General features: G+C 55.0%; 1 protein-coding gene across 2 annotated transcripts; it reads right to left on the bottom strand.

Moving 5' to 3' along the window:
• Positions 1-1811: 1811 nt before the first annotated feature.
• On the bottom strand, positions 1812-15416 carry ROBO4 (roundabout guidance receptor 4). 2 transcript variants are annotated; one of them, XM_055306630.1, is made up of 18 exons: positions 15268-15416; positions 14664-14993; positions 14295-14452; positions 13993-14113; positions 13610-13737; positions 13279-13507; positions 12908-13020; positions 12052-12220; positions 11705-11887; positions 11550-11592; positions 9044-9180; positions 8677-8931; positions 4902-5009; positions 4594-4732; positions 4275-4496; positions 3776-4134; positions 2574-2780; positions 1812-2438 (listed from the first exon to the last, which is right to left on the bottom strand). In XM_055306630.1, the coding sequence occupies exons 1-18, from the start codon at positions 15335-15337 to the stop codon at positions 2428-2430; spliced, it is 2982 nt and encodes a 993-aa protein (XP_055162605.1). In that variant the 5' UTR covers positions 15338-15416; the 3' UTR covers positions 1812-2427. The 2 variants fall into 2 exon arrangements, with proteins under 2 accessions (XP_055162605.1, XP_055162604.1); XM_055306629.1 differs by having other exon boundaries at positions 4594-4747.
• Between the last annotated feature and the right edge of the window lie 1927 nt (positions 15417-17343).

Consider the following 17343-nt stretch of genomic DNA (forward strand, 5'->3'; position numbering starts at 1 on the left):
TGAAGCCCACCCTATCCCAGTGAAAACCAGAGGGACTTTTGGGGCGCCTGGGTGCCTCAGTGGTTGAGCATCTGCCTTTGACTCAGGGTGTGATCCCAGTGTCCTGGGGTCGAGTCCCACATCGGGGTTCCCACAGGGAGCCTGCTTCTCCCTCTGCCTATGTCTCTGCCTCTCTCTGTGTGTCTCTCATGAATGAATAAATAAAATCTTAAAAAAAAAAAGACAGAAGGACTTTCCAAATAACCAACAACGAGAAACCTGTCCCACCTTCAGACAGCCAAGCCAGGCCCTCCCTTGGTGTCCTCAGGGTCTGTCTACCCTCCTATAAGCAAATCGGCCCCTCACAATAATCATAATTGTTTTAAAACTTAAAGAGCAGCTCTTGGGGGTGCTCAAGCTATTAAGCACCTGACTCTTGATTCTGGCTCAGGTCACGATCTCGGGGTACTGAGACAGAGTCCCACACCAGGCTCCCTCCCTGCTCAGTGGGGCATCCTCTTGTCTGCCTCTCCCTCTGCTCCTCCCTCATCTCTCAAATAAATTTTAAAAAAATCTGCAAAAGGAATTTTTAAAATAAATAAATGAAGCAAAACTCAAAGAAAGGAGTTGACAGGGGAAACCCCAGCCAAGAAGGAAAAACAGGCTTTTTTTTTCAGACCCCCCGACCCCCTTGTGCACACAGACACCTCTCAGCCAGGTAGACCCAGATGTCATTGGTTTGCTGGCATACTGTTTTTTTAAAAATGTGGCCCTGGATGCCATCGCACCCACTGCTCCCTCATACACAGCTTGTGCCGCTCACTGGTTTCCTGGGGCTCTTTCTTTCCCACGGCTTCACCCCCAGGTGCAGTAAATGCCCTGGGCTCTCAGGGGGGATGCCCACTGTCCCCTCCCCCAAGCGCTGGCTGCTGTGGCCCCTCCAGCCGCTGCGACCTAAGTGTGCACACATCCCTTTCTCTCCATCCATCTGGCAAAGGGGCTTAGAATGTTTTTAAAAGGAATTTTACCAGGAAGCCAAAAGAAAAACAAAATCCAAAAAAGGAAAAGCAGATAGAGAGGCAGGGATCGGAGTCCAGAGCACTGATTTGTCATCCTGAGGTGAAGACGCTCCAGCCGGAAGGGCTTGATGACGGCAGTTCAGGCAGCGCCGTGACCCCCAGCACCTCCGGGTCGTGGTCCCTCGGGCCAGCATGTTGTGAGTTCAGAGTGACCCCAGCTGGAGCTGCTTAGGTTTGGGGGATTATCATCCCCTGTCACCTCCTGCTTCCTAGTCGGCCCTCCCGAAAGCTGTCCTCCTGCGGCCCTGGTCCCATGCAGGAGCATGGTCCCCTCTAGATGTGCGTGGCCTGCCCCTGTCTCTCCCAGCAGGTCAGAAAGACGGGGGCCCCACCTGCCCTCCCAGAGCTTTCTGGGGCTCCGGCCCTGGCCGCCCCGCTCCGTTCCTCGGTTCTCTTGTTTCGTCTGAAGGGTCTTCCCTTGCCAACCATCTCAGGTGGTTCTACCTTTTCGGGAATTTAGCTACTTTGTCTATTTTAAGAAACCATCTGGTCTTAACCATCTGGGCTGGTCTCTGGGAAGGGGGGTGCTGGGCCGGCTGAAAGCGGGTCTTGTCTTCCCCGGACTGGTTGCTAAGACCAGTAGACCAGGAAAATCTGGTGGATGCGTGTAATTCTTCCCTCAGTGACAGAGCAGAAATAAGTGATGCTCCCCGAGCGCCAGTGAATGCCTGACCCCCTTCTGACTCAGAGTTCTTCCTGCATCTCCGGGCCCCCCCCCCCAGCCTGGTGCTCTGGGGAATGATCTCACCGTACTCAAGTCATCACACGTTTATGGTATCAGTTTCTTAAGCTCACAGAGTCCACGTATGAGGAGGGTGTTTAGTCCCACCTTTTCTCGGATGGATTCTGGCCCCTCGGCCTGGGTACCAAGGAGGGGGCCTGGCGCTTCAGTGCTGTCCCTCCTTCCCTCCTTTCAAGGGTGTGGCTGGGGGGAGGGGAGCCTGCCCCTGTGGGAAGGAACGTTCCCCTCCTGAGAGGGGTGGCTCTGTAAAGCTCCTTCCCTGGCCGCCTGTCCCCAGGCTGCTGTTGTCCTCTGGGAAGACCTCTGGCTCCCCCCAGTTCCCATAATCCAAAGGGGGTGGGACGATCTGGAGATAAGGCTACTTCTCAGGCCCAAGGACCTGGTGGTGGGATGGATGGAAGGAGGAGAAAGCCAGGACGAGGAGGCAGGCCGTGATAACTTCGCTCCCTGAGGGCCCTGGGTCTGCTTTGTGCTTATTTTGTTTTGCTTTCATTTGTTTTCACAATCCTGGCTGGAGAACTTCCCTGGATGCCCGGCAAGGGGTCCCCCAGATGCAGAGAAGCAGAGGCCAAGGCTGAGGCTCCACTGGAGGGTCTTGATTCTCTTCTAGGCAGTCCCAGGCACGCTTCATGAAGAGTCTGTAGGGGAAGTTGAAGGAGAGTGGCTTACCCTGCGGGTCCATATGTCCTGCCCAACCCCAGGTCTCCCCCTTGGCTCCTCCCCAGAGTCCCTCAGTCAAGGTCACCACGTTGGCTGGGCAGACAGACACTTACTGGTGGCCTTGGGCTCAGGACGGTCCAGCTGACTCCTTCTGGAAGAGCGCCGGGAATCGGGGGGCCAGGGAGGCAGCCCCCTTCCCAGCCGCTGGCTACGGTTGTTCTCCACGTCCTCCAGCCAGTCTGACCTCCACTCCCACAGGGGCAGGGAGAGGGTGGAGGTCAGGAAGAGGTCATCGCGGGGGGAAGGAGGAGAGGAGACATCTGTCAGGGAGGGTAGATTTGTGTGTAGAGCATTGGCCATCACTCTGAGGGACCAGTTTAGGGCAGGACGCTTAGGGCACACACCCAACCCGCAAGGTAACGTAGCCCCAACTCTGCTCATCAATTCTGGAGGCCATTGGAACGAATCCACTGGTTTCTTTAGAGAGAATAGTTTGAACATTTCCTCCTAGCCCAGCTCTGGCCTTCTATCCATAGTCTCACCCTTCACCTCTCCTCTCCCTGGGCACCCTTCTTCCCCCCTGTTACGGGTACCTCCGTCCTGGATAATCCTTGCTTTCCCATTTACCATAAGATTTTTTTTGGGGGGGGAAGGGTAGAGTTAGGGTTCCTAAGATGGGTATAGGGGATCTGAGAGAGGGTACGAGGCAGGGGCACAGGGAACTCCGAGCTCCTGTCTCTTCGACACAGAGATAGCGGTCCCACCCCGCTGGACACGTGGAGAGGTGAGCCAGCTTCTCCTCACCCCAACCACAGATGGGGCAAGAGGAAGGACTTGTAAGAGAGAGAACAGAAGCTCCCCTGGTGAGGAGAATCTGAAACAGTGGGTTGGAGTAAGTAGAAGAGGTGAAGCACAACCTGTCCTGGAGACCTCTGTCTGGGTTCAGGGGAGGGACCTGGAGGCAGGGCAAGGGGCCATACAACTGGCTGCCCTGGGCTTTAGACTTGAACATTTTGTCCTGGTTCTTGCGGGTGACCTTGGGCAAGTTAGACAACCTGTTGGATTCATAGTTCCCTCATTTGGAAAAGAAAGATAAAGAATATTCCTCATAGAGTCATTAATATTGGGTGTATATAAGGCACTTAGCAGAGGGCCGGGGACCTAGTAATCATTCAGTAAAAGCTAGCGGTTTGAAGCATAACCACCAAGACAATGATCAGGAAGCCTTGCTCCTTGGTTGGGGAGGAGTTCTTACAGGAGCTGTGTATACTCCAAGGGGCGGGGGTGAGAAGCGAGGCAGGGGCATCTCACGTACCCATGAAGACGCAGTCCACGTCCCTGGGCTCCAGACCAAAGCCAAAGCTGTCCACAGCCATCGCCAGGGCCCGCGCGAAGTGAGCATCAGCAAGGAAGGAGCCATCGGAGGAGCTGACGAGGCTGGCTCGGGCACTGGGGGCATTGTCCTCGGAGGCTGAACCCCAGCCGTTGGCCAGGGAGCCCTCGCTGGGGGTAGGGGTGGGGCAGGGCCGGGGCGGGCACAGCAAGCCCCTCACTTCGGATCCCACCCCTCCTCCGGCCCTGCCCATGTCTGCCAGCTCTGAGGCAGCCGGGATGCTGATGTAGCCATAGGTAACAGGGGGTGAAGGAGCCCTTGGCATAGGAGAGACACTATTCCTAGAAAGGAGGCAAAAGGGGAGACAGGTGGGTAGGCTGGCACAGCTCCCAGTTGAGGAGGGACAGGGGCTGGGTAGAGATAAGCATACTCCTGTCCTGTGCTTACCCCTAGTCCTTTGGTCATCCCTCAGGCCACTCACCTGGGGGTCTCCTCACCCTCGCTGAGCTCCAGGCACAGGGCCACCTCCTCAGGAGTCAGCACGCTGTCCTGATCCTCCTCCAGGGATGACAGTGAAGAGCTGGACAGACGACTGGACTCTGGGCTGGGCCCGGAGAGGGAAGAGGCCTGGGGGCTGGAGGGGATCAGGATGGGGGCTGCTGGCAGTGGGTGGGAGGACGGAGCTTGGGGCTCTGCAGAGTGCCTGATTGGGGTAAGAGTGATGACAGGGTGGTTAGTGCAGCCCCTGGACACCCTCCCCCAGCCCCCCAGCCCTGCTTCCTGACCCCGTGCCCTCTTACTGGGTCTGCTGACTCTGAGTAGGGGCTCCACGTGGAGCGAGGGGTGCTGGGGGGAGAGGGCGTGAAACCATCTCATTGGAGGAGCCGAGGAGCTGCGGTCCCAGGGCCCTCCAGGCCACCAGAGCCTGGGGCACAACTCCTGGGGAGCAAAAGCCTGGGGGTGAGAATGGTAGAACCCCCATCAGCCCCAGACCCTGCCCTGCCCCCCAGTTTCCTGTCCCCACACCCCACCCACCCAGCGTCCTCAGGGGCTATGGACCCTCCACCCTGCCTCACCCCTTCACTTCCCTTTTTGGGCCTCCTCTCACCTGGGCTTTGGGAAAGGTTCTTGGAGCCTCTGTTCCCCAACTCCCAGGCCCAGAGCTCCATAGGGCGGCTGGCCCGGAGGGGTGGGGAGCTATTGGCTTGTTGCAGCTCTGCAAAGGCAAGAGTCAGCAGGTGGAGGGCAAGCCGGGTGGGCCTGCAGACTCCAACCACAGCCTCTATCTTCAGCCTGTCATTCAGTTAAGCTTTAGGACCCCTGAACCCCGAGAAGGGAGGGAAAAACCTCCCTCTGTCCTCTCCACCCTCACCTTCGTGCAGGCAGCTATGATAGGGAGGAAGGTAGCACTGGGCTTGGGGTCAAAACACCTGCTCTCACAGCCCAGCTCAGTTACATAGTTACTGTGTGACCACAGGTAAATCCACCAGCTTTCCTGAGCTTTTGTTTTCTTTGAGAACACCCAGTCAAGTGATAGTTTTGCCAGTTTTAATTTATTTATAAAAATGGATTGGAGCGTGCCTGGGTAGTTCAGCTGATTAAGCGTCCGCCTTTGGCTCAGGTCATGATCTCAGGGTCCTGGGATCCAGCCCTGAGTCTGGCTCCCTGCTCAGTGGGGAGCCTGCTTCTCCCTCTCCCTTTGCCCCTGCTTGTGGTCTCTCTCTCTCTGTCAAATAAATAAAATCTAAAAAAACAAAAACCAAAGCCAGATTGGAAAGTTCCTGGTGCCTAAAAGATGCATTGGTTATTTTCTTTTCCTTACTGTATACACTCCAATCTTCCATTTCTCACATGACGAATATCTGACATGGTTCTGGATAACCTTGCCCTGAAAAACCTGAGTATCTCTCACTTGGGAAGAAGGGTTGGACTGTCAAGTTGAGCCGAGTGGGTAAGATAACCCCACACCACGCTGGGTGTAACAGGAGAGAGTCAGCTGAGAAGAAGAGGCCCTCTAGAATAGGAGGATGTGTTGGTCTCACTCAGGGAGGCAACGCCCGGCCCATAGATATTAGATGACATTGGTTGAATGAATGAGCAAACGGATGGATAATAGCAGAGATGTAGACGTAAATATGAGATGAGAAGAATCACAGGAGGGTGGCCACCATCTGGCTCACATGGCTGCTTAAGAGACAACGTTCTGAGTGAACTCTGACAATGGAGAACCTGAGACAACTGAAGCTACAGACCCAGCTGTGTGCAGTGACCCAAGAGCATGCTTCTTGCTCGGGCCAAAACCCAAATTGATCTAAGTTTAAACCAGAAGGGGATCAGGAAGGTAATAGAAGGAAGAGATTTCCCTAAGACCAGGAACCAGGAAAATATCAAGTAAAGGAAAAAAGAAGCAGCCTTCATTTTAGTGTCATATGATTAGAAACCGAGTTAGGAAAGGGCAAACCAGAGACCAGAGAGGACTGTTGAGTGTGATCTCAAGGATTTGGAGGCCACCACGGGCAGGTTCAGAGCAGGGATGAGATCAAGGCTACTGCATTCACCAGGACTATCTCGGCCCTGGCTATCCATGTACAGTGGCCAGAACTTCTGAGCTACCGGGATGAAAACCCACACAATGGCTAGACTTCCTCCACCAAAATTTCCTTTTGTTCGTAGGCTGCTTTGTTTTTTAATTTATTTCCTTTATTTGTTGTATGACCTAGGGAGACCTGGAGGCCAACTTCAGGTGCTCCAACTCTGCTATCAGCAGCTTTGTCTCATCTAGTGCCCGGCTTCCTGAGTAAGCTCAGAAATGGGGACATATGTTGGTCGGTTGGTTTGTGTGGACAAGGAAGAGGAAAGGCCAGTCCTAGAAAAGGCCACGTTTGTCCCAGCCCATTTTATTTCCTCTGAGGGACTCTAGTAACAAAAGCCTCCTTTCAACACACTTAAAATTACTTGGATTTTAGTTTCAGTGTTATTTGAGCAAATGACACAATAAAAATGTTATCAAGGTTAGGTCAAATCTCACTGGACATATCTGAATGGCAATAAATATTTGTTTGAATTAATTAAGTAATTAGGATATTCAATGTATGTATCTAGCAGAGGAGAACTAAGAACAATAAGAAAAAAGAATAAGCAGCTTAAGGGGAGTAGGGGGCACTGAAAGAGCTTGCCAATGACAGAAGACAAAGAATCCTCAGTCTTTTGGACCAAGTGACAGCAGTAGAGCCAACTCTATGGCTCTGGACAAGACAATAGCATGATCTTTCTGCTGCTGAGGGCTCCGGACTGGAGGTGGGCCATTGAGTGTCACTTGTGCAGGGGAGCCACTGTGGTTAGCCAGTGGGGCTTGGGCGAGGAGACACAGGGGAGAGTGGGGACCTAAGCCTTCTCTCAGAAGTGGAACCTGTCTTAAGAATTGACAGTAGATGGGCAGCCCCAGTGGCCCAGTGGTTTAGCGCCGCCTTCAGCCCAGGGTGTGATCCTGGAGACCCAGGATGGAGTCCCATGTCAGGCTCCCTGCATGGAGCCTGCTTCTCCCTCTGCCTGTGTCTCTGCCTCTCTCTCTCTCTCTCTCTCTCTCTCTCTCTCTCTCTCTGTGTGTGTGTGTGTCTCTCATAATAAATAAGTAAAATCTTTAAAAAAAAAAAAAGAATTGACTATAGAAAACTACTCACTACCCCCCCCCAGTAGTATTAATGTTCTAAGATGGGCTTTTACATCATACCCAAGTCAAAGTAGTTCTCCATGGGAAGACTTGTTTTTAAATGGGATGTTTTCAACACCTTTTTAGCTGCTCTTTCATTACCACCGAGGATTCCAAATGCTATAGTTCCGAGGCGAAGCTGGAAATAATGCCAGCTTGGCTAATATTTAGGGTCATAAAATTCTGGATATTGGACAAGCTCTTAATTACTCTGAATCCATCTTTGTCCTAATGAAAGCTGGATTATATCCACTTTAAAAAAAATAATTGGCTGTAGGACATTTGTAAGGCTTACTAATCAGCACAGAAGGCTCATGAAGACAGCAGGTGGAGTGCAGGCCAGTGTTCAGAAACAAGAGAAAATAGTCAGTGGTAGAGTAGAGTCTCTCAGGGGAGCTCCCAGAGGGTGGCCTTTGGAAGCAGACCACTCTGACTTCAAATCTGAGTTCGGCCGCTTACTGACTTGGGGGGATTTTGAACAAGTTACTCATTTCTGATCTTCTCTCCCCATCTGCAAAATTAGAGAAAGAATACCTATCTAATAGGTTGGAGAGGGGTATTTTTAAATGAAATAATAAATAAGTAAGGCACCTAACATATAGTAGTTGCTAAAGAAACAGACATTATAGTTATTTCTCTTGGGGAAGGCAAAGCAGGTAGTAGGAAGTTAGGAGAGAAATCTGGGCAGAAAGGAATTACTCATTTTCCTCTGGGAAATGGGAGCTGGGAGTCAGTGCCTGGGGAGGCCCGTGCATAGTGCACCCGGAGATGAGGCTGCTCCCTAGCACTGGTCACATGCTGCCAGGTTCTAGAGTTACTCATACGCTGGTCAGGCGCTCTCACTAGACTCTGAGCCCTCAGATGGCAAGAGCTGTCCCTCGTGTCCCCCTGGCTGGCATACAATGGTGCTTATGAAATGTTGGCCAAATTCAACTGAATACGGAAATCGGGCCTGCTACTGGTGTGGCAAGTAGCAGTAACAGCACATCAAGAAAAGCAGAGGCCAGCACTCCCCTCTCTGAGTGCTTTGGTGATAGTGGGGAGTCCCTGTGTCTCCCTGGACAGGGAACTGGAAGCCAAGTCATCAGGCTTCCAAGTCCCAGGCCACGTCCTGCCACACTCCCAGTCCAGTTCCCTCCTGCCACCTGCTTTCACCCCACCTCCCCATCCTTACCCTGCTTCTTTTTGGCCTTCCAAGCCTCTGCGGGGGCCAGAGGAGAAGCGAGGCCCCTGCGGCTGCCGAGGCTGTCGGGACTGGGCCAAGGGCTGGAGAGCCGGGCCAGCTGGGGTGGGAGACGCCTGACAGCTGGGGTCTTGGGGCTTGGCCGGGCCGGGGGGCCGGCAGGCAGCTCAGCGATGAGGGAGCCATAAAAAGTGCTGGTGTCGGGAAGCAGGGGCACACCAGGGCTTCGGGGATCCCAGGAGATCACTGTGGCAAGAACGACAGGAAGAATTACGGTGAGTGCATCCCACCCCACAATCCCCCCCCTCCAGGATCCCAGCTTCACTGGCAGGGCCCTGGCCCCACTGGGCATGCTCACGGGAGCGGCGACAGTCTAGTGGGTCCCGGGGGTCCACTCCCAGCCTGCTGTTGAGGCTGCTGCTGCTGCTCAGGTCCCGGGAGCCAGAGGTGGAACGCCAGGTGTCTGCCAGCCAAGGGGAGTCACTGTGATCCATCCTGGGGCAATGGAGGGTGGGGGTGGGGCAGGAGAAACGGGGTGAAGCCAGAACATAATTGGCCAGGAGCTCCAGCTCAGAGGGTAGCAGAAGGGTTTGAGTGGATGGTGGCAGCAGCGTTATTCTCCCTGCCTGCTAGACCTCCGCAGACTCCTCAAGATCTCTGACCTGGCGTCCCTAGCTCAGTGCTCCTTTCTTATCCTGGGACCAGGGGAAGTCCAAGTGGAGCGGAACTAGGAGGTGTTCAAGAGAGACAGCCCAACAGCCCTGTGCCGAGACAAAGAGAGCAGACCTGGGGGCAGACTGACCCCATCTGCTGCAGGTCTACTAGCCTCTGGAAGCCCTGCTTCTTTATCTGTAAAAGGACGACATAAAAGCCTTCCATATAAGGCTGATGTTGTGAGCCCAAAGGAGGAAATGTGAGCTCACTCAGCTGGCGGGGCAGGAGTTGGCTCTGCGGATGCGACTTTCTCTGCCTCTTGCCTGGCTCCCTTTGAACCGGGTGCCCTGCTGGCTGCCTGAGTAATCTTTCAGGAACAGGGATGGGACCAGAGCAATTCTCTGCCCAAAACCTTCAGTGCTCCTCGTTTACCAAGATAGAGCCCAGCTGCCTAGCTTGGCCAATGGGGCTTCTGGTGTCTGGCTTCCAGCTCCCTAACCTTATCCTTTACGCTCACCCATCTTGCCCCCTATGTCCCAGCCAGACCAAATGGCTTATCTTTCCCCATGAACATAGCAGGCTACTTCTTGCTTCCCCTTTTGCCCTTCTCCTTCTTACCATCAGGGTAAACGTGGACTCTCCCACCTTATTTCCCCACTCCACTCATTCCACATACCTTGTATAAGTTTCTGCACTGTTTTTAAAAAAAGATTTATTTACTTATTTTAGAGAGAGAGAGTATGTGAGTGGGCTGAGGGGCAGAGGGAGAGGGAGAGATGGAGACTCCTCAAGCAGAATCCCTGCGGAGCACTCGAAACCATGACCTGAATGTAAATCAAGAGTTGGCCACTTAATGGACTGAGCCACCCAGGCACCCCATGTCCCGGCACTTCTAACACTGGATTGCACTCATATCCTAGCAAGGCTTTCTCTGCCTAGATTGAGAGTCCCTGGGGCATAGAGCCTGTGCTAAAGAAATGAATGAACAAAATAATCAGAATGGAATCCCCCTAGGGTGCCTGGGTGGCACAGTTGGTTAAGCGTTTGACTCTTGGTTTCCACTGAGGTGTGACCCCCAAGGTCGTGAGGTGGAGCCCTTCGTGGGGCTCTGCGCTCAGTGTGGAGTTGCCTTAATACTCTCTCTCTCCCTCTCCTCCTTCCCCCCCATCTCTCTTTCTCTCTCTCTCTCAAATAAATAAATCTTTAAAAAGGAGAATGGAATCCCCCTCAAAGACAAGGGATAAAGTCCCAGGGGATCCAGAGGATGTTCAGGACAGAACAAAGCCCAGGAAGCAACTAGAAAAAAAAGGCCAGTGAGCACAGAATAACTCAGGAGCATGGCCCCAGACAGCTTGGAACCTGGCTCTGGCCTGAGACACTGGCAGCAAAATGGTGACTCAAGGGCTGGATGTGTCTGGCACAGAGTCGGTGCTTGATAATCTTTTGTTGAAAGATGCAGACTTGGAATGTAAAGCATTTCAGAGGAAATCCACTGAGATAAAGATCAGGAGCAGGTGGGCAGAGAGTGGAAATGGTTATTTAGTGTAAAACTCAGCCAAGAAGACAAAAAAAGGATGTTTTCTTTCTTAGCATCTTGTCTCATAACCACAGACTCACTTTGGCAGCCCAAGACTTGGAGCAGGCGTACCTGCCAGCTGACCCTGGTACTGACACCGGGGACAGAGGATCGCGAAGGTAGGGGCCGAGCGCCCTCTGCTGGAGCTGCGGGTGATGATTGTGAAGGAGACACCCCTCAATAAGGGGGGTGCTCTCCTGAATGCAAAGGCCCTGCTAGGTGGACCCGGGGTATATAGAGAAAACTAGAAATCAGACCGCCCCTCCCATGCTAGTCATTCCCCACCTAGCAGAGAGAGTCAGCAGGAGAGTGTAGTGTTAGTGAGAGGGGGATGCCAAGCGCACCGGATTAGGAGCTCCTAAAGCACCCCAGCTACTAGCAAGCAGTGTGGCTTTGGGCAAAATCACGTAAGTCATGAGTCTCAGTTCACTCAACTGTCAAATGGGGTCATAGGAACATTAACAAATGAGAAATTAATTCTCACTTGGAGTTCACGAGAGATATGAGTGGTAGGATCCCAACGTGCCTGGCAGTAGGAGAGACAAGATTCCATCCTCCTCTCTGTCCAGGCCCCACTGTCCCTTGGCCCCTCTGCCCCTACCTCACCTCAAGCCCCTCCCCTTTCACCTCTCACCTGTGCTTTAGGATGGCGTCCTCACTGGTGTACCTGTACAGACCTGCAAGAGGGCAAAAGGAAGGCTGAATCCAGAGTGTCCAGCACGTGGCCAGAGATCTAAGCCCCTGTATCGTTCTGCCTCGACCCCCCGGGAATCCACTTTGGCCTCTCACCTGGGCCCAGGTGCACCCCAGCTCGGCGCCTGCGGTGGACACACACCGCTGTGCCCAGCAGCACCAGCCAGAGCAGGACACCCCCACCAGCAATCACTTCTGGCCGCCTCAAGGTGGCCCTCAGCTGCTCCAGAGTCCAGGGACCATCACTGAGCTCTTGGGTGGCTCGCTCCATGGTCCGCTCTGTGAGGGATTTTGAGCTCAGCGGGAGGGGCAGGTGGGCGATGTGGGGGGGGGCAGACCATGAACTGGAAGTGGGAGTGAGGTGGGAGGAGGGAGAGAGGGAGGAGGGAGGTGGGAAGGGGAGCTCAAGGGGCATGCAGGGGGCTGGTGGGCACTGCCCTCACCTAAAAGGAGGCAGACAGGGCTACTGGGAGGCCCAGTCCCGGCGCCAGTGACTGCAGCCACTTGTATGCAGTAGGAACCTGGCATTCGGGTGGCGATCTCCAGCTGGGTCTGCTCACCGGCCACGGTCCAGTTGGCTGGGGGCAGCGAGGTGTTGCCCAGGCTCCAGATCTGAGGCAGGAGTGGAGGTGAGCACCCATTCCCCCTGCACCAGCCCAGCAGCTGAGCCCTTCGTCTCTGGGCATGCGATCATCCTGCCCTGCTTGGGGCACCTTGGGGACATTCCCCCCACCCCATGAAGCTGTACTTCCTATGCCCTTCTCCCTATGGAGTGAGAGAGACTTCTCTCTTGAGACTGACAGAGGGGAGCAAAAGCAATCTGCTCCAAGAGATGTAAGACCATGGTTCTCAAACCTCACTGTGCTTTAGGGTCACAGGGAGGGTTTAAAAAGCCAGGCTGCAAGGCCCATCCCTGAGTTTCTGATTCATGTGCGTTTCTAACAAGTTATCAAGGGGCAGCTGGTCCAAGAACCACATTCTGATGCCGCAGCCTTAGAGATTGGGAGTCAGACACAGCCCGGTTTGATTCTTGTTCTGTTTCCTGCACCTGTGACCTTGGCCTCACTTGCCATGTCTGTAAAGTAGGGATAATAACCCGGGACGGACTGTAAGAAAAAATGAGATCATGTAGGAAAGCACTTGGCAGCGTCTGGCAAACCCTGGCTTAGCAACAGTGAGTTTCCCTTGTTTCTCGGCCCAGGGGCTGTTTCTCAGTGTCCAGAGCAAGGGCATGCAGGGCACCAGGGAAGAGGGATGTCCTGGCACCACTAGGAAGGGGCGTGCAGGCTGTGGGAGTACCTGGTAGCCACGGATGATGCCATTGTGGTTTTCAGCAGGTGGTGGGACCCAGCTTACAAGGACACTGCCATTGCCAGGTTTTAAGGCCACCTCCTGGGGAGGGGCACTGGGCACTGCAGGGGAGGAGGAGAGGCTTTTAGGGGTGCTGAAGGGGGGGACACTAGGAAACAGAGCTGGTCTGGGGATGTGGTCACAGATTGCACTGATAAGAACCAGAGTTTCTTACAGCTCTGCTTGCCCGGCCATGACAGGAGGGAGTCCAGGACTAGGACCCACCGTTCCCCCTGCCTGGAGTGGGCCAGTCGAGGGGCCCCCAGACAAGAAGGTGCCAGAGAGTATACTGCTGAGCCCTGCGGGCACCTGTCCCTGACCTTGCTCGGGCAGCCTCAGGAGCAGCACGTTGCTGTCAGGGCCTTGAGCCCGGCCAGAGGATGGTCTCACTTTGAACTCGTAGTCTTGGCCCCAAAGGAGGCCTCCAAGCTCCGCACTTTGCCAGCCAGCCAGCAGGGCCTCCGCCCATGGAGCTCCTGGGCCTCCTGAGGCCGTCTGGACCCTGAAGAGGGCTGTGTAGGACTGAGCAGGTGCTGCAGGGCCGCTCACCTAGGAAAGAGTCCAGAGGTGGGTGGGGGGTTTAATGGTGTTTTAAGACCAGCTCTTCCTTGAGCTCTGGACTGGCACCCACCCCTGGGTCCGGGGCCTCACCTTCCAGCTGAGCCACACAGCAGGCTCAGGCTTGGTGCTCTTTGCAGGGTCTGGGTTCAGCAAGGTCACGTTTTCCAGCTGAATGTGCACGGCCAGCAGCTCCAGAGGCTTCTTGTAGTCCTGGGGCTCTGTGGGGAGCATAGGGCTGGTCTGGGGCCTCTAGGCCAGAGGATGAGATTGAGGAGTGAGATATCCCCCAGGCTTGGAGCAACCCAAAGTGCTAGATTTCCCAGTCTAGGGCACTCCTATTTCTATTCTAGGATGAGGGAATCTCCCTTTAAATGGGGTCCTCATCACTCTGATTCTGATCCCAGGTTGATGCCCACAGACCCTAGCCCCAGCCCAAACCAGGCCCTAACTTTCGCTGACCACCCTCGCCTTACCCTGGACAGATACCCTGGCTGCCCGGCTCTCCCGTTGTCCTGCGCTGTTGGTGGCCACGCACATATAGGTCCCTGCATCGCTCTTCTCTGCTCTTGCCATCTGCAGGGAGCCCCTGGAGACCTGTCAGGGCCAGGTGCTTTGTGAAGTCTCCCGTGTGGGGAGGGGCTCTGATTCAGGCCTCCCTGCCTTCCCTTCCTTAAACTCTGCAGGAGACATAGGGCTGGGGGGCGGGTCACTCCCTCCGGGTGTGCCCAGTTCTGCTCTGGGCCAGAGGAGGTATGGGGAAGGGGGCTACACTCACCGAGTGCCGCCCTGGCCGTAGGGCCAGGGGTTTGCCATCTTTCCACCACGAGACTGTGGGCTCTGGGTGGCCCCAGGGCGGCCCACATTCCAGAATCACCTGCTCGCCCACAGTGGCCACTGTATCTTGAGGCTGGGTCTGGAAGTCCTCCCGAAGGACTACAGAGACGAGGGCGGGTCAGCAGGGACGAGTGTCCAGTGCTCCCTTCCACAAGGCCCTGCCTCGGTGCCTCCGACCACCCTCACCCCATTTGGTTTTACCCACCTCTTCACCACCTATGTTCACTCTTCAGAGCCCCCCTCCTCAGTTGTCCCAGCCCAGAGGTCCCCCCAGGTGTCCCCACCTGGGGCCTCCCCTCCCAGGCCTTACCAGCCACAGACAGCCGAGCTCCTCGGCTGACCACTGTGCCCAGCGTGTTGCTGGCCTCACACGTGTAGATGCCCAGGTCTGTGGATGGGGCCTGGTCGTCGTGGGCACGTCCCTGGGCAGGGGGCCGTAGCAGCAGGAGCGTCCCATCAGGAAGGAGGTGGTGGACGTCTGGGGGCACCATGCTCAGGGGCTGCCCATTCAGCAGCCAGCGGATGGTGGGGGGTGGCTGGCCCGAGGCTTGGCAGCTCATTTTGGCGGGGCCAGGGCCTTGGAGCAGCTGGTCCTGGGGGTGGACTAGGATCTGGGGTGGGGAGTCCTGAGCCGTGCCTCCTGAAGGGAAAGAGGGACGGAGCCCAGTCTGACTACCAACAGGACCCCCCAAATCCCTAAATATCTTTTCTGCCTTTTCTTGCCTGAACATGACTTCCAATAACAGCCTACCCGGGAGGGGGGGCTGTCTCTGGCTCCCACATACATCACCATCACCGTCAACACCATCATCTCTACCGCAAAAGGGAAGCAAAGGAGCAAGAGGGCCCTTCACCCCTTGGCCAGGCCTTGGATCAAGCGAGCAGGGGCTAGGAGAGGGGAGGGCTGCACTCACCCGTGACAAGCAGAAGCAGGAGAGGCAGGGGCCCCAGGGGCCCAAGGAGGCCTGCTCCTCCAGAGCCCATGGCTGCTCTTGGGCCTCTATCCTTGTCCCAGGCACTTTGTCCTGCTGCTCTGAGCTCACAGCAGAGGGAAGGAGGGGCGGGGTGGGGTGGTGGTGGTTGTTTGTGACTGAGACTCTGCCCTAGGAGGGAAGCAGCTTTGAGGAAACCCATGCTTCCTGCCTGGCCCTCCGTGCCTTGGAGAACTGGGAGGGGACCAGCAGAGAGAAACTCTCTGCCCTTGACCCTCTAGTCATGACCCCTGACTCTAGCTCCAGCCCTAAGGTTTACCTTGTGGTCCAGTCTGGGATTTTCTAAAGGTGATCTTGACACTGATGTGATTCCAAATGCAGCCCTCAGCCTCTGTTTAAACCTTGATGCCAGTTCTGGTCGCTTGGCTCTAAGCACTTTCCTGCTAGAGTGGAATGGAGACCCGCGGTAGAGTGTCAGGGCCCGGCATTAAGAAGCTGAGGGTAGAGAAAAGTGAGCCAAGGTGGCCAGGGGGAGGGAAGCAGGGACATGTAGTCATCCCACAGCCTGTCTCCCCAGGGATGGGGAGAGGGGGGAGGGGGCGGGGGGTGAGCAAGACAGAAGATGGGGAGGCTTTAGGGGCTCTGGGACAAGCTGGGAGGTGCCCACAGTCAGCTTGGAGACAAATGAAATAAGCTGTGTGAGACCTTGGCCGAGTTCCTTCATCCTTGCAAATTGGTTTCCTTATCTGTAAAGTAGGACTAATAGTAATAATCCCCACCTTGAGGCCTGGAGTCAGAATGAGATGTGTTTGTGCCTGAAATCGCTTTGAACAGTGCCTATTGCACTCTAAGTGATCAGCAAGGGTTGGCCAAGGTTGTTATTGATTTGTTTTTATGCTCATGCCATCACCCGAACTATTTGAGCATCCTCAGCAGGGATAGTCTTCAGGCTCCCGAAAGGTGGTCTTTCCAAGCCCTGGAAGCTTGTGTCTACAGCAGACAGGGAGCCTTGCTGCTTCTGAACCTGCTCACCCTGCCGCTCCTCCCACCCCCTCCCCCAGAGAGAGGCTGCTCTCCCCTCTCAGAGCCCAGCTCCTGTTTACAGGTCTCTTCCTCCCAAATCTGGAATCTCAGCCATTTCCTGGAGCTGTTCCCGGAAGGCCAAGGCCAGGCGCTGGGGCTCAGCGGAAGAGTGTCCAGCCTTTGTTCCACATTGTGCCTGGCCAGCTCCTCTGTGGGGCCCCTAAGGCAGCTGACTCCCTCCCTCCCTCCCTCCCTCCCTCCCTCCCTCCCTCCCTCCTCCCCCTTCCCTTCCTAGCCTGGCCTCAGTGCCAGCCCCAGCCGAAGCCCTAGGCCTCCCTCACTCCAAGACTGATAAAGACCATCACTGGGAGAGAACACCCTAGTCTCTGCAAGCGGGGCCCTTCCAGTGGGTGAAGAATAGAAAGAGTGAGAGTAACACAGTGATAAAGCTGGAAAGGATAGGAGTTGGAGTTAGAGAGCAGAGTCCGGTCGGTATTTGAGAAGTGGAGGAGCTAAGGGCAAAATCTGAGGCAGGAGCATGGGCATATGTGTGCCCAGCAGAGGGGAGTAGAATTTATGGGGCCAAGGATCTGGGAGGCCAGAGTGACGAAGGGGGCTGTTCATGGGGACACCTAAGTCATCCAAGGACAAGACAAGGAAGGATGTTGTGGGATGGATAGACTTACTGTGCCTACTGCCAACTGGGGATTTTCCCAGGTCCAGAGCCTCCAAGCCCATCTGACCCCCGACCGCCTGCTATCAGTAGTCTTTTTTTTTTTTTTAATTTTTTTTTTTAATTTTTTTAAATTTTTATTTATTTATGATAGTCACACACACACACACACAGAGAGAGAGAGAGAGAGAGAGAGAGAGAGAGAGGCAGAGACACAGGCAGAGGGAGAACCAGGCCCCATGCACCGGGAGCCCGACGTGGGATTCGATCCCGGGTCTCCAGGATCGTGCCCTGGGCCAAAGGCAGGCGCTAAACCGCTGCACCACCCAGGGATCCCTAGTCTTTTTTTTTTTTTTAAAGAT

The sequence above is a fragment of the Nyctereutes procyonoides genome, unplaced genomic scaffold, assembly GCF_905146905.1.
Source record: "Nyctereutes procyonoides isolate TBG_1078 unplaced genomic scaffold, NYPRO_anot_genome, whole genome shotgun sequence".
In the NCBI taxonomy this organism is placed as follows: domain Eukaryota; kingdom Metazoa; phylum Chordata; class Mammalia; order Carnivora; family Canidae; genus Nyctereutes; species Nyctereutes procyonoides.

Excerpts from the sequence above, each read along its gene's own strand:
- ROBO4 (XM_055306629.1), bottom strand. The coding sequence starts at position 15,337 with ATGGGCTCTGGAGGAGCAGGCCTCCTTGGGCCCCTGGGGCCCCTGCCT. Across the intron at positions 14,994-15,267 it reads CCTGCTTCTGCTTGTCACGG|GAGGCACGGCTCAGGACTCC; the intron begins GTGAGTGCAGCC and ends CTTTCCCTTCAG. Across the intron at positions 4,135-4,274 it reads GAGGGTGAGGAGACCCCCAG|GAATAGTGTCTCTCCTATGC; the intron begins GTGAGTGGCCTG and ends CCTCCTTTCTAG.